Here is a 14,962-nt window from a genome sequence, read left to right as displayed (position 1 = left end):
GTTGGTATAGAATTGAAGGGAGATCAGAAAAGTAAATACATCAGAAAGTAAATAGAGAAAAGTAAATACATCAAATATACCAAACTTTATACATAAACTTAAAACTACTCTGTTTAGTTCGCAAAAAGAGAATTTAAAGGAATCAGAAATAAGCTGATTAAGATGGACATTTTCATATCTAAAGCACCTAATATATTTTTTTGAAAACTCTAACTATTGATCAAGCTAAGGCTAATCTTAATGATTAACCTCATCTTAATAATTCTACAAAATGGATGGTGACTCTGACAACTCTCAACATCACTGATAAAAAGCAAAGTTTTACACTTTGATCTATATGTAAATAAACTGTGGCACATCTAAGCAGATTTATTAAAGAATAAGCAAGAGGGTTCTTGAAAGTATTTCTTTTAATGCAAGAGAAAGAAAGTAGGAAATTTTTGACAGAATCAACTCATCAAGAGAGAATAATCATATCCAAATCATAAACTATTATCTACTTTACTTTCTAAAGCTAGTCCTGTTTAGCTGGGCTGGGAATGTAGCTCAGTGGTACAGCACTTGCCTAGCATGCACAAAACCCTGAGTTTAATCTTCAGCATCACAAAAAATAAAAAATAATAATAACTGAGCTTAAAAATGAAAAGATTTTAGCTCCACTTTACTACTGAATAAAAGCTGAACATCATAAGAAATCAAAGAATAAAAAAGGATGACCCCTCTTTCCTTACAGAATGGATTCAGGGGGAAAAAATACAAAGCACTTCTGTTTTTGTAACTACAGATAAAAGGGGAAATTTGGGCATCTTAAATAATTAGAAGATTTAAAAAACTTTTTCTCAGATCATGTCTGCTGTAACTCTGCCCATTATTCCTTCACAGCTACGAGCACTCGGGCATCTGTATTACTGAAAGAACTCTGAAGTCACGGACCACGGAGATAGCCCAAATGGGAGAATGAGTTCTCCTTAATTTGAAGACAGTTAAGAATTTCATAAGAACTCCTGTCTACTTCAATTTCTCCAGCTCTCAGATGACTAGAATTTATATCATCACAACCTGACCACAATTGATGGTCTAGGTTCAGAGAAAGAAAGACAGAAGTAACAGTAAGACCACAGGCTCTGCATTTGGAGCTATATATCTTAGAGTAGACAGTTAAAAGTATCTAACATATACAATTATTTCACAGTTTAACAAGAAATTCGAATAGCCAAGAGACTATTTTTTTTAAACTACCATTTTCTTTTTTTTGCAGCACTGGAGTAAAACTGCCATTTAGTAACAAGATTATAAGCTATATATGCTTCATATTAAAACAAACTTGAATATCTTAACAGAGAGTTTCAGTATCATGAAAGGATAGAAGTTGACTAAGCAGTTCTTGTTTGATTAAAAATGGCATGATAAGTCAAGCGCAGAGGCACAGGCCTGTATTCCCAGCTTATCTGAGAAAACTGAGGCAGGAGGACAAGCAAGTTCGAAGCCAGCCTGGATAACTTAGCAGACCCTGTGTCAAAATAAAAAGAGCTAGAGATGTAGCTCAGCAGAAGAGCACTTGTCTAGCATGGGTGAGGCCCTGGGTTCAAATTCTCAGGAGAAAAAACAAAAGGCATGATGAGGAAGAAAAATACCTTTATAATCCAAAAATATACATCTGTTGAGTAAGCAGACCTAAAAACAAATTAGGCTTAGAGGAAAATGAAGAAAGCCAAACCAGGAGCCCATCTGAATATAGTTGAATAGACTGACAAATATAAAGTTAGGAAAAGTTTAAAAGCTGGATCAAAACCACCCATAAAACATGGAGACAGACCTACATAGCTTATCCTGTTACCAACACAGCCTAACCTCAAGGTACCTAAGATTTATGTCTTTGTTTTTAAGACAAACTTCAGAAGCCAAGTCCTAAGAAAGGTCATATGTTCTACAGTTATAAAAGTTAAGATGAGACAGAAAAGGGTCATGGAAAAGGCACAAACTCAGAGGGCCACAAAACATGGTGAAATATGAGCTTTGAAATCGGGTTTGATTCTCCATTTTGGCATGGGGTGACCTTGAACAAATTACCTAAACTCTTAATCTCAGTTTCCTCTTCCATAAAATACAAATAGTGCAATTTTACTATACAGTAGAACTATGAACATTAAATAGGAATATTAACAAAGCATATAGCACAGTGCCTGCCACACACAGTTATTGCCTAGTAAACGTTAACCAATATTAATAAGAATAGAAACAGTCTCAACCTGGAGAACTCAACTCATTTGGGTTGATACAATGAAGATTGGAAGGACCAAAGTAGGGATGCTAAATATCCTGCAGTGCACCACAAAGAACTGTCACTCCCAAAGGCCAGTAGCATTTCTTGCTGAGAAACAGATATCACAAATTAATATTAAAGCTGGAGAGTATTAATGTTCCTACAACTATCTGAAATATAGAAAAATTAAAAGTTATCCAAAACCATACCAACATTTTAAGCATGCACCCACTGGAGACAAATTTCTCTGGTTTGACATATTTGGTCTAAGACAAATGGGACTGAACACTGTTATTTTTAAAGCCCACCATGTGTTCAGACAACTTGAACATCTGCTATAAAAAAATATACTCAATATAGTCAAATTGTAAGTAGCAGAGCATAGAATTACACCTCAAGAGTACCTAAAACCATAATTTTTAAAGGGGAAAAGCATCATACCAGGAACATTTATTAACTGCATATGCCCGGCACCTGTGCATTTTCCCACACACACGTACACACTCCAGCCTCTGCTGAGACTGTGGTGCAACAGGACAGTATCTACGCATGAACTATGTGGCATAAACAGCATCCATGCAAGGGAGATCTCACCATTCCGACATGTTCTCATCAGAGCCCTGTTTTTGTTCATCTGCTTCACACTCCATTCTTTCTTTCCTTCCTGTTTTGCTTAGGAAAGTCCTGTTTTCTGCTGATTCACACAACCCATGGCCTGATGAGGTCCAGGGAGTATTCTCCTTCCAGCGGGACAGACGCTGCTTCTTAGCAGACTTGAACCTACAGCCTCTCTCATAGCTCCAATCTGATACCTTCAACTTCTGCTGAAGGCTGGCAGCCACCTCTGATGTCACTCGTTTCACCTTCCGCCGGCGCCTGAGTGGTCGACAAGGTGCATTTTCAGTAAAGGAGTCAGATTCATGCCAAGAATGTTGCTTACTCTTAACCAGGGCATTGAGAGCTGGGTGCCGTTTGGCTACCATTGTGTCATCAGAGTCACTGAAATTGGTGACTGGGGCCACTTCTCGACAATCCTTAATGACCTCATCCAGACTTGATTCAGAGGCCTCACTGTAGCAGCAAGTATGTTCTGCCAGGTGAGTAAAGTCAGACCTGCGTTTCCGGCCCCGGCGCTTCCGAAGCTGCCGCCTCTGCTGCCGAGGGCTCAGGGCCATTTCCTCCCACAGCTCACCAAGTTTATTCTGCTCAGATGTCTGCTCCAAGGCTGAGGCTAAGTCATGTACCAGCTCATCCATGAGGCCACATCTGCAAAAAAAAAGTTCAAAATTGAAAAAAATGAAAAGAAAAAAACACCTGAATAGGCTCTGTTGTTTTCAAATAATTTTATAAAACAGATTACAGCAATTCAGAGTCCAATCTATCTATAAAAAATAAAGACACCTTTTACTAACTACACGTAAGACTCTGTTCTTACCATTCATGACCCATTAAGGCATTAAAAATGGGTGTTTGTTTTTGTTAAATGTCAAGTTAACATTTCCTTAATTTCAAAAACTCAACTACTCACCAGATAGCAACCTGGATATTAGCAAAAACAAGCAAACTCTCTTTCTCCTTTCTCCCCAACTAAATTTGTCAGTGAATTATCTGTTGAAAAGACCCAAAAAGATTAAAAATGTTTCATCAGATAGGAATAGAACAGACAACTTTAAAACCATGGTAGAGATGGGAGAACAAGGGTGGGATCCAGTGACACCAAGATATTGATAATGGATAAAGGACTACTCTGTGGTCTGGGATCACTGCTGAGAATGCATGTGGCAGGAATAAAGAGAGAACTTGGGGACACACTTCAAGGAAAACTGCTTGCAGTTTTAGTGATTCAAGAATTTGTAGCGACCCAGTTTTGTAGTCAGAACAGAAAGAAGAGCCATCTGGAAGCTACTGGGTACAAAACCTTACAGATGTCATTATTATTTTTTGATACTTAGAAACTTTTAGGCTCCATTCCCCAACCTGATCATCCTAATTATGTACTTTAATGCCACATAATCACACAAAAATAGGAAATAAATGAAAAATGAAATGACAGGGATGGGTCAGAGTCTCTTCAAATTTTTAACTAACTGCTTTCCAAAATTTCCTAGTTTTCTACTCATTCTTGTCAAACTATCAGGCAAATCTTTGAAGGGATGAGAGTAGCAGAGGCAATTTTCAAAACTGCCTCATAAAAGGAAATGTCCAATATAATCTGCACAATACCTAAAACATATATATATACATATATATATATGTGTGTATATATATATATATATATATATATATATATATATATATGCTAAATTAGCACTTTCTCCCTAGCCCTTGTTAAGCCCAAAGTATTTCAAGACCATAATTAGAGCTTAAAACTGTGTGGCACCACTCTCAGACCATATTTCCGTTCATGCAGTTTATATTTTGCAAAGGGCTTTCTAAAACCTACTCTCACTCTGTTCCTATTTGGACAAATGGCCAAAGAATTCAAAGGCAGGAAAAGTCTTCTGGCTTACGCGACACAACTTGGGAGGAAGGAGACAACTAGTTCCAAAAGTACCACCCAAACAAAACTTCTTAAAGTGTCAAAAGCCACACATATATAAAGGCCATATCTTTTTAAGCAATAAGTTGTTTTAAATGGCATGATAGGGATTTGGAAGACAACTGTTCCTAAGATAGATACAGATACAGATATATAAAATAGATAAACAAGTGGGAAAAGCACATCTAAATCTCGTTCCCCAATAAAGGGCTACTGCTTTAAAAACAGGCAGAACTGAGTAAACAAACGTGGAATGAAAGTACCAAAGTAGTCAAATGCTTGTGCAGAATCCCACCCTACCTCAAAAACTGCAATTGGAACGCAGGTGATAAAAGAGAGACTCCCACACCTCCAATCGCTCTGGGATGCCCGAGACGACCCCGAGTCCAGGCACGCCCCGGAGGAGAAGCAAGCCGTCCAAATCACACATAGGAAGCTAGTGGACAGCAAGTCAGAAGAGGGCCAAGCGCTGAGTCCAAGGGGTGGGAGGTTGAGAGGCAGGAAGGTAACTTCTCATTTGTACCTAGGACACGGGAGTCAGCCCTTCAAAGGCAAAAACTGCCAAACAGCAACTGCTGGTGACGCGGCTCCCTCCGAGTTCGAGGGCCGCAAAAGGACCATATATGTGTGAAAAACCGTGTTTAGAAGGATTCCCCACCATCCCCGCCCGGCCCCGCGGGCTGGGGCGACCACGGCTAAGAACACCACGCCCACGCTGTTGCCGACCCAAAAGAAACAGAAAGAGGAGAGACGGAAACTGTTGCCCTGGAGGCCGCCCGACCCTCATCGCCTGGGATGGGGGAGACAGGCCCTGAAAAACAAGGCCCCACCACCTACGTCGCTCCCGCCAGCCACCGCGGCCCCCTGGCGCCCTTTGCCGCCCAGCCGCATCCTAGAGTGCTGATCCCCTCTGTCGCTGGCCCTGGACCCCAACCCTCTCAATCCACGCCTCCCCCTCACCCGCTGCCACGGCCACCTCCAACGGGCGCCGCTTTTCGGGCCGAGTCTCCCCCGCCGGGCTTTCCCTCTCTGACCTCATTTCCGGTCTGGGCCGGAGGGGTGGGGCAGTGGCAGAGTGGGAGGGGCTAGTTGCTAAAGGGCCCGCCCAGAACCAGCGCTTCCGTCCCGCGGCCTCTCCCACTTCCGCCCCTCGGTGGGCGGGGCCACGGGGAAGCTGGGAAGTGGGGCAGGAAGCAAAGAAAGGAGCAAATAGGGTTAGCTGGATGGCCAGGCGAGGCAGAGCGGGGCGTTGCGGCGCCTTGGGGAAGACCCTGAGAGCTGGCCTGGTCTCTATTGAGGGCGGCAGCAAGTTGGACGCTGAGGGTTTGTGAGGTTGGGGAGAAATGGATCTTTGTTCTTAGCAATTGTTAATACGACCTTTGAGAGGGGGCGATTTTGCATTGAATTATTTGTCTTTGGCTGAGGTTGTGGCTCAGTGGTAGCGCGCTTGCCTAGCATGTGCGAGGCCCTGGGTTCGATTCTCAGCACCACATAAAAAAAGTGAACAAAGATATTGTGTCCATCTACAGCTAAAAAACATTTATAAAAATAATACATGTCTTGAGCTATAAAACAAATGTTGAATTATAGCAAAGTATAAAGAAATAGTCTTCCTTCCATACAGACTTAAGTACGTGAAAAAAGTGTGAGCTGTGCATAATGCATAGTGACTTCCTTCCGAAGGGGACAGTGTGAAAATGCAGCAAAAATGAGTAACTTTACAGTGGAGAAACCTGACAGACAATATCACTCTGGTGATCAAGGTTAATGTCAACAGTGCTAAATCATATTGATAGTGTAGGAACTCGATGTGATGAGATTGGCACTTTATGGCACTTACCTTCTATAACCCATAACCCTAACCTAATCACAAGCAGGAAAAAAAAAAAAAAAAATCAAACCCCAGCAGAGAGAAAGCCTACAGAATGCCTGACCAGCATTTCTCGATATTGTTAAGATCTTCAAAGACAAGAAAAGTCTAAGAAATTGTCACAGCCAAGAGGAGCCTGAGGAGACGTGACAAGTAATTAATTCTACTTTCGATGTGCTGAATTTGCGACTCCCACAGGACAGAAATATGGAAATATTCAACAGGTGTCCACAGCCAGCAACCCTATTTTTTGCTTAAGTGAATATTCTCTCCCACAAATGACATCAGATCCCGTGATGTCAGTTGCCTCCTTGAGGACTGAAGGTTCCCAAATTTCTAGAAATCCAGCTTTGATTTTCTGGTCTCAGCAAGATGCCTCCATTTTATGTGCTCCTCAGCATCTCTGAAATTTATCAATATAAATCTCAGTTTCTACCATAGTTCCTATCAAATCTGCCCCTTCTCCTCTGTTTCCTGTTTGAGAAACTTCACCACCACTATGCAATAAGAAAACTCAAAACCATTTTTTAAATCAATTTATTTGCTCTAATTTGTTATACATGACAGTTGAAGGTATTTTGGTTCACAGTCAAAACCATTTTTAAAAGATTCCTTCTTTTTCCTTATTCCCCTTTATTTAGTTCAATGCTAGACCTAAGCTCATAGATTCCGCTCCTACACCATTACTGCATCCAATCTCTCTCTGGTTTTTGCTCTGCTATTGGCCTCATCTGGTAAGTAACCACTCTTCTAGATGATGCAGCAACCTCAGTGGTCTTTCCATTTCTGTTTGTTTTCAAAAAAGCCATTCTCTACAATAAGCACCCAGTGAGCTTTCTAAACACAGTCTGGATCATGTCCCTTCAACCTTCTTGAATCATGCTTCAGCACGCCATACCACTTGCTGCTTCTTGAACATCCTTGGGATTTGAGGTGATTTAAAGGCTCAGAGCTAATATCACTTCCCTGAAGATTTCCCACTCCTTTGGCAAGCAATCTTCCCCCACCTCCACGGGCCAGAATCTTTACTACAGCACTTTCTTCAATCATCTTTGAATTAGAGGCAACTACATGCAAATTTGCCTCCCTAATGAAATCACTCATCCAGCAAATATTTACTGAGCACCTACAAATACCTGGCCCAGTGCTGAGCTCTACAGCAAAGCTTCCTCCATTGTACCAGAGGCCCAGCTGTACTATCACCTTCTCACCAGTGCCTGGCACAGTTCTTTGCATGTGGCAGGTGCTCAATAGATTAAAAACTAAGCCGGGCGTGGTGGCACTTGCCTGTTATCCCAGTGGCTGGAGAGGCTGAGGCAGGAGGATTGCAAGTTCAAAGCCAGCCCCAGTAACTTAGTGAGAACCTAAGCAACTCAGCGAGACCCTGTCTCTACATAAAATACAAAAAAAAAGGGGGGGGGGCTGGGGATGTGGCTCAGTGGTTAAGCACCCTTGGGTTCAATCCCCAGTACTCACCCACCCCCTCCAAAAATAAACCTAAATGCTTGTTTACTAAATGCTGGATCAGGAAATTAGAAGTACTTGCCTCAATCCTAAGAGAAAATTTTCATGAAAGCTCCACCTTCATGGGATATGGAAGCCATGGGCGGAGCTACATAAGAGGATGGAAACAGAGGAAATCTGCAGAGGATTAAGGGAATGGCTCAGAAGGAAGAGGGAAGTTGAAGATAACCACGGTATAAAAGCCAGAGGAGGGAGAGTTTTAAGAAAAAGAAGACCCAAAGAACCACTGGGAATAAATAGTTCAAAGAAAAGGCCACACACTTGGCAATTGAGGAGGTCACTAATGGCGATGAGTGTGAGCCGACTGCAAGCAGGGCCACTGAGGAGGAGGGAGGGGAGAACTGACCAGCTGTGTCTAGAACTGGCTGCATAGCTTCCGGGCCTTCACTGCCTCGTCAATCATATGGGGACAATCGGGTACACACATATCTCTTGATTGGGGATAAAATAATAACTGTAAATAATGTAGCAGAGAATCTGACACAAATGAACTGCCCCCAAATTAATAACAGTTACTGAGAAAAGGAGAAGATTGGAATAGATGAGGCAATCAGTGGAATGTGGAAAAACCCTGCTGAAAAAAAAAATCTGCACGTGGGAGGAAATAATAGCTCTCTCTCTCTTCCATCCTCCCCATCATAAAATATTTTTAAGTTAGTTAATAATAAATACAAATTTTCTGTTGATTTATTAGATTCCCTGCACTTGTAACAAACCTAAAGTCCTCTCCATGGTCTCAACAACAAAATGTCTGCCCCCTATCTGCCTCTCATCTTGATCCTCTCCCCATGTTCACAGTATCAGCCCACCAAGGTCTCTTTTTCCAACTTCCTCAGGGCCTTGACATATGCCCTGCACCTCAGAGCATCCTTGAGATCTTGTCTAAAAAGTCACCTTCACAGAGAGACCTTTCCTAATATGATCTCAAGTACTTTCCATCCTATCACCTTGTATCTTAATCCATTCTGTGCTGCTATAACAAAATGCCACAGACTAGTTAATGTATAAAGAAGAGAAATTCTTTCTTCACAGTTTTGAAGGCTGGGAAATTCAAGATGAAGTCTCTGGAAGATTGGGTTGTCTTATAAGGCCTACTTGCTGCTTCTAAGATAGCTCCTTGTTGCTGCATCTTCCAGAAAGGGGTTAGAGTGTGTCTCCAGTGGCAGAAGGTGGACTGATGAGTGAGCCAAAAGCTCTGAGCTGTAGAAAACTGCCGCAGTCTGGCTGGGCACACAATCACGAGCCACCACACAGCTTGTAGATTCAAACAGCAACTCTTTATTCCCGAACTCACACCAGCTGTCTACAATCACGTTCTGGAGAAATCCACGTTCTCTGCCCAAATCCATCCCCACTGGGCTTCTGTCTCCCAAAAAATACTGTCTGAATCCCATGAGAACTCAAGGGGAACTCAGGCAGCAGGATACGCCCTATTCCCAGCAGGAATAATCTTAAACCTGGAACCACCCTAAACCCGGATCATCCTAAACTGGGAACACCCTAAACCCAGATCCGCCTTGGTCCTTGAGCAAGGTCACCTACATGCAATGTCACTGCAAAATGTCCTATTTCCACGAGTCCTTCCACTAAGCAACATGGGGTATGCTGGCAAGGAAATTGTCATACCTACTTGGCTAATGGCTCCCAGCAGAAAACCACTCTTCTATGGATTTAATCCCATTCATAAGGGGCATCCTCATGACCTAATCACTTCTTAAATTCTCCACTTCCTAAAACCATCACAGTGGCCATGAAGTTTCAATGCTGGATTTTGAAGGAGACGCATTCAACCCACCTTCCCAATGGCACATATCACAATCCAGCACTGCCTTGACGATTCTTCCACATTTGGACCCATTGCCTCCCACTGTGATGTAGTTTCTTGGTAATAGGGACATTGCTATCCCTACAAAGACCTTTGATGGCCAAGCAGGGTGACACATGCCTGTAATCCCAGCAGCTCGGGAGGCTGAGGCAGGAGGATCATTGAGTTCAAAGCCAGCCTCTGCAACTTAGGCCCTAAGCAACTCAGCGAGACCCTGTGTCTAAATAAAATATTTTTAAAAGGCTGGGGTTGTGGCTCAGTGGTTGAGTGCCCCAGGGTTCAATCCCTGGTACCAAAAAAGAAAGAAAGAACTGTAAGGGTAAAAGAAATTGAAGTTAAAGCGTAAAAGTTAAAGGGTAAAAGACTGGGTGTTGTAAAAGTTTCTAAGCTGCAAGGTCTGAGTTAAAATGTAAAGGAGGTATTGTTAGGTTTCTATGCTACCTGCAAAACCCGAAATTTCTGTAGCTGTTAAGACAATGCTTAGAACCGCCCAGTAAATATTTCCCCTGACTATTTGGATTGTTTAATAAGGGCTCTGTGTGGTCGCACATAGGCATTGCAGGACCTGGACCAATCAGTTTAAATGTAACCCCCTCCTTAGGAATGACCTATCACTCCAGCCTGACCTGTTCCCGCCAATGAATGAACTAATCATGTTTAGGAGTTGTTGTTCAATTTTCCCGCGCCTCATGATGATTTGTTCTGATGTATACAAAGCCCTCCGCCCTCCCCAAAAAGTGTACTTAAGCAGTGCTCAGCCCCTGCTCGGGGCTCTGGGCTGCTTTCCCTTCTTGAGTGGGCACGGAGCCCCAGCATGCTGGTTCAATAAATCCCCCTTCTGCCAATTGCATGAGTGGTCACTTGGTGGTCTCTTTCTCCGACGTTTCGTGGGACCCTTACAGAACTTTGATCCCTCTGGCACCTGGAAGAGTGCCTGTCACTCTTAATTCCTTATTCATCTCCACAGTTTTGTTGTTTTCATTTTCCCCTTTTCCAGGCTCAGCTTTTCTCTAAACGAATCCAAGACATCCTGAAATATTCCCAGAAATTCTTTTCAGCAGCCACTGAAGAGATATTTCTAATAGAAGCAGCGTCCATCCATCAGGGAGGGCAGGAATGTTAGCATTTACTTCGAAAAAGAGTGACTCTCAGCAGTGTGCCCTCCTCCCTTGACCTGCACTCTTGGCACCTCCTCTTTGGCTTTATAGGAGACGTCCACGGGAGCAGGGATTAGGGTGGGGGTGTGGAGCACTCATTGACAGCTTTGGTAGCGGAAGCAGAGTTCCTCCCTGTGGAGCACATTGTGGAAGGGGCTTTGCTGTGGTCCAGAGCCCGCCAAGGGGCAGGTGGCAGCTGGCAGGTCTGCCACACCCCTGAGACCCATATCTCCCCTCACCCTCTTCCCCTCTTGTTGAATTTTGTTGAAGTAGCATTTATTAAAGGCTTGCCATAGGCCAGGCAGCATGCCAAAGGCTGTGATGTCGGGAGCTGCTCTGGAAGCAAACGCCCTTGAGTCCTGAAGCACCGGGCCCTGACCCATCACTACATCTGTAGTGACTTGGGCATTGTCCCAGCTGGGATAGCAAGGTGTGGCTTCAGGGGTCGGCTACCTGCTGGGGTTGAGTTACACGCACCTCTTCCTTTGTAATCCTACCCCTTGCCTCATTTGAATGTTTGTCCCCAATAAAGGGGTTCATTCCACCTAAAGTCAGAGGAGCCATCATAAGACCCAAAGAAAAAGGTAATTTCTCTGTCTCTGTGTGATCATTTCGTACCAGCCCAGTTTACCTGGAGTGACCTTAAGTGTTCAGTCGTGGGACGCGACACTTTAACTTTTTTCTTTCCTTCCCCCCCATGGTACTGGGGATAGAACCCAGGGCCTGATGCATGCTCTACCACTGAACCACATCCTCAGCCCTTTTTAAAGTTTTTATTTTGAGACAGGGTCCTAACAAATCGCCCAGGCCAGCCTCACACTGGCGAACTTCCTGCCTCAGTCTCCCCAGGAGCTGGGATTGCAGGGATGCCTCTCCACATCCGACTCCTAAACTTACTATTTCACTCAGTCTTCTCCACAACTGTTTTGACATAGGTGATTGTATTCATTACGATAACAAGTTATCACAAACTCTGTGGCTAAAAACAACACAAGTTGATTTTCTTCCAATTCTGTAAGAAGTATGTTGTCAGCCTCACTGGGCTAAACTCAAAGTGTCAGCTGGGCTGCATTCCTTTCCAGAGGCTGGGGCGGGGCGCGGGAGGGTGGGGGAGTTCATCTCCTTCATTTTCTAGCTTCTAGAAAAATCTAGACCACTCACATTCTCCTCCTGTGGCCCCCTCCTCCATCTTCAAAGCCAACAACATGGAATCTCCCTGACCCTTCTTCCGTCCTCACATCTGTTTCTGACCACAGTTGGAAAAGGTTCTTAGCTTTCGGGAACCCATGTGCTTAGGGTGTGTCCACTTGGACCGTTCCCTCTCAAGGTCCTTAACTTCAATCACAAAGTAACTTCTACTGTGTCACATATTCATAGATTCTGTGGGACCATTATTCTGTTTTCCCCATTTTTTTTAGAGAATTTTTAATATTTATTTTTTAGTTTTCGGCGGACACAACATCCTTGTTTGTATCTGGTGCTGAGGATCGAACCCAGGCCGCACACATGCCAGGCAAGTGTGCTACCGCTTGAGCCACATCCCCAGCCCTGTTTTCCCCATTTTGTAGATGAGAAAACCAAAGCTTTGGAGAGAGTTAAGTTTACCTCAATTCATAACTAGAAACTATAGAGCCCAGAAGGAAATCTCAGGCTATCTGACTCCAGTTCATCTATTCCTACTGTGCTCTTTTCTGTCACATCAGCTGCAATGGACACTGTTGACTGTGTACCAGGAAACCTCCCTCCTTCTTCCTCCAGAACCTTCCAGCTGTATTACTCTGCGAGAGCTACCATGACCAAATACCACAGACTGGGTGGCTTAAACAAGAGAAGTTGGCTTCCTCCCAGTTCTTAAGGGTGGAAGTTCAAGATCAAGTGCTGAGAAGATTGGTCACTTCCTGGACCTCTGGCCTTGGTTTGTAGATGGTCACTTTGTAACTGCCTCTACGCATGAACGTCTTTCTGCGTAGACACACCTATGGTGTCTTGGTGTCCAAATTTCTTCTTCTTATAAAGACACTAGCCAAATTGGATGAGGGCGCAGCTTCACTTGAACTCGGTCACCTCTTTAAAGGCTCTGTCTCCAACTGCAGTCACTTTCTGAGGTCTTGGGGTTAGAGGACGAAGAGTCCATGTGATGGCCCTCACTCCCATTTCCAGGGGTAACATATCCAAATCCCCATGCAGATTATGTCAGGAGTGGACACATGGCCCAAAAGGGAGCAATAGGACATGAGGGGACAGTCATTGGCACCTTTTGAGAGACAATCAAGGAGGATTCTCCTCGAGAGCATCACAGGAAGAGACCAGCTCCTCTCTTTCTGGAAACTGTCTTGCCTGGGTGTGACACCGAGAGCTGCCACACATTCATGCCAACGTCCTGAAGATGTTTCCAGCACTGAGGATGGAAGTTCAGAGAGATGGAAAGAACTCTGATCTCTGAGGAGATCCCTAAGCCCAGATCAACTAACTCTTTAGGATCTTATTCCAGAATGTTCTGTCATGTGACCTACTAATTAACCTTATTGTTCAACTTCAGTTGTGATCTGTCATTTCTTGAAGCCAAGAGTACCCTGGCTTTTCTACCTGCCCCACCGCCAGGCCACTCTCCCATAATCACCACCATCTTCTTTCTTGCCCATCTCCAGGACTTTACCTCAGACCACTCATCTTGGCAAAACCTCTAGGTCCTCTACTCATGTGCCTCCTTCTGACCATTTGCAGAAAGGAGAATTAAATAGATACCCAGACTTATACTCCCAGGAACTCAAATCGTTCTGCTGTTAAAAGCTTGGAGATATTCCTCGAGATGTGTGTGTGGAAGAGATGCTCAAAGGTGCAGGAACCCTCTGGGCAGGTGAAAAGGGGCTTAAAGTAACTGAGCACAGGTCACTCACCTCTCTGCCTGGATGACTTGTTCTTACACAGACATCATTGGAAATCTAGAAGAGCAAGAAATGAGCTGGACACAGTGGACATACCTGTCATCCCAGCAGCTCAGGAGGCTGAGGCAGGAGGAGTACAAGTTCAGAGCCTGCCTCAGCAATGGCAAGGTGCTAAGCAACTCAGTGAGTCTGTATCTCAAAATACAAAATAGGGCTGGGGATGTGACTCAGTGGTTGAGTGCCCCTGAGTTCAATCCCTGGAACCAAAGAAGGAGGAGGAGCAAGAAATGGGAGTGGTTGGAGCAAGGAGGAAAGTTACCAGAGGACAGCTGAACCTGACTTAGTGATTGTAAGTACCAGGATTCCAGGAAATACCCCAGAAATACATGGAAGATTAAGTTAGATGACAATGAAATAGAACCATGCATCACTTAACAAGGATACATCCTGAGAAAAGTGTCACTAGCCAATTGCATCATGTGCAGACATCACAGAGAGTGCTTGCACAAGCCTAGCTGGTATTGGCTGGTCACTAGATGTGGCCTCTTGATGCCCTCACTAGATGTAGTGAATGTGAGACGCATGAAACTGCTATCAGCACAACAGGGCACTCTGTGGTCAGGGCTGTTGTTTGGGGGGTTTTGTTTTGTTCTGTACTGGTAATGGAACACTTCGCCATGGAGCTACATCCCCAGCCCTTTTTACTTTTTATTTTCAGACAGGATCTTGCTAAGTTGCTTAGGGTCTCACAAAGTTACTGAGGCTGGCCTCAAACTTGTGATCCTCCTGCCTTAGCCTCCCAAGTCCCTGGGATTGGGAGATGTGCTCCACCACGCCCAGCACAACATACCGTTTTACAATAAATCTTTTATTTTTTTTATAAGAAGAGGCAACATACT

The 14,962-nt window shown here is 43.9% G+C and overlaps 1 protein-coding gene across 4 annotated transcripts in view; it reads right to left on the bottom strand.

Moving 5' to 3' along the window:
- The window catches only part of Gpatch2l (G-patch domain containing 2 like), a 58,791-nt gene extending 52,919 nt beyond the window's left edge, over nt 1-5,872 (bottom strand). For 2 of the 4 annotated variants that reach the window (XM_048799056.1, XM_048799054.1), the window contains exons 1-2: nt 5,103-5,256; nt 2,858-3,529 (exon numbers count right to left, since the gene is read on the bottom strand). In XM_048799056.1, coding sequence (XP_048655013.1) covers nt 2,858-3,519 — 662 coding nt within the window. In that variant the 5' untranslated portion in view covers nt 3,520-3,529; nt 5,103-5,256. Of the gene's footprint in view, nt 1-2,857; nt 3,530-5,102; nt 5,257-5,762 lie in introns of those variants that run through there. The other 2 variants (XM_048799055.1, XM_015494214.2) reach the window with 2 other exon arrangements.
- Nucleotides 5,873-14,962: the final 9,090 nt, after the last annotated feature.

The sequence above is a fragment of the Marmota marmota genome, unplaced genomic scaffold, assembly GCF_001458135.2.
Source record: "Marmota marmota marmota unplaced genomic scaffold, marMar, whole genome shotgun sequence".
Taxonomy (NCBI): domain Eukaryota; kingdom Metazoa; phylum Chordata; class Mammalia; order Rodentia; family Sciuridae; genus Marmota; species Marmota marmota.
This window is presented reverse-complemented; position numbering and strand designations above follow the sequence as displayed.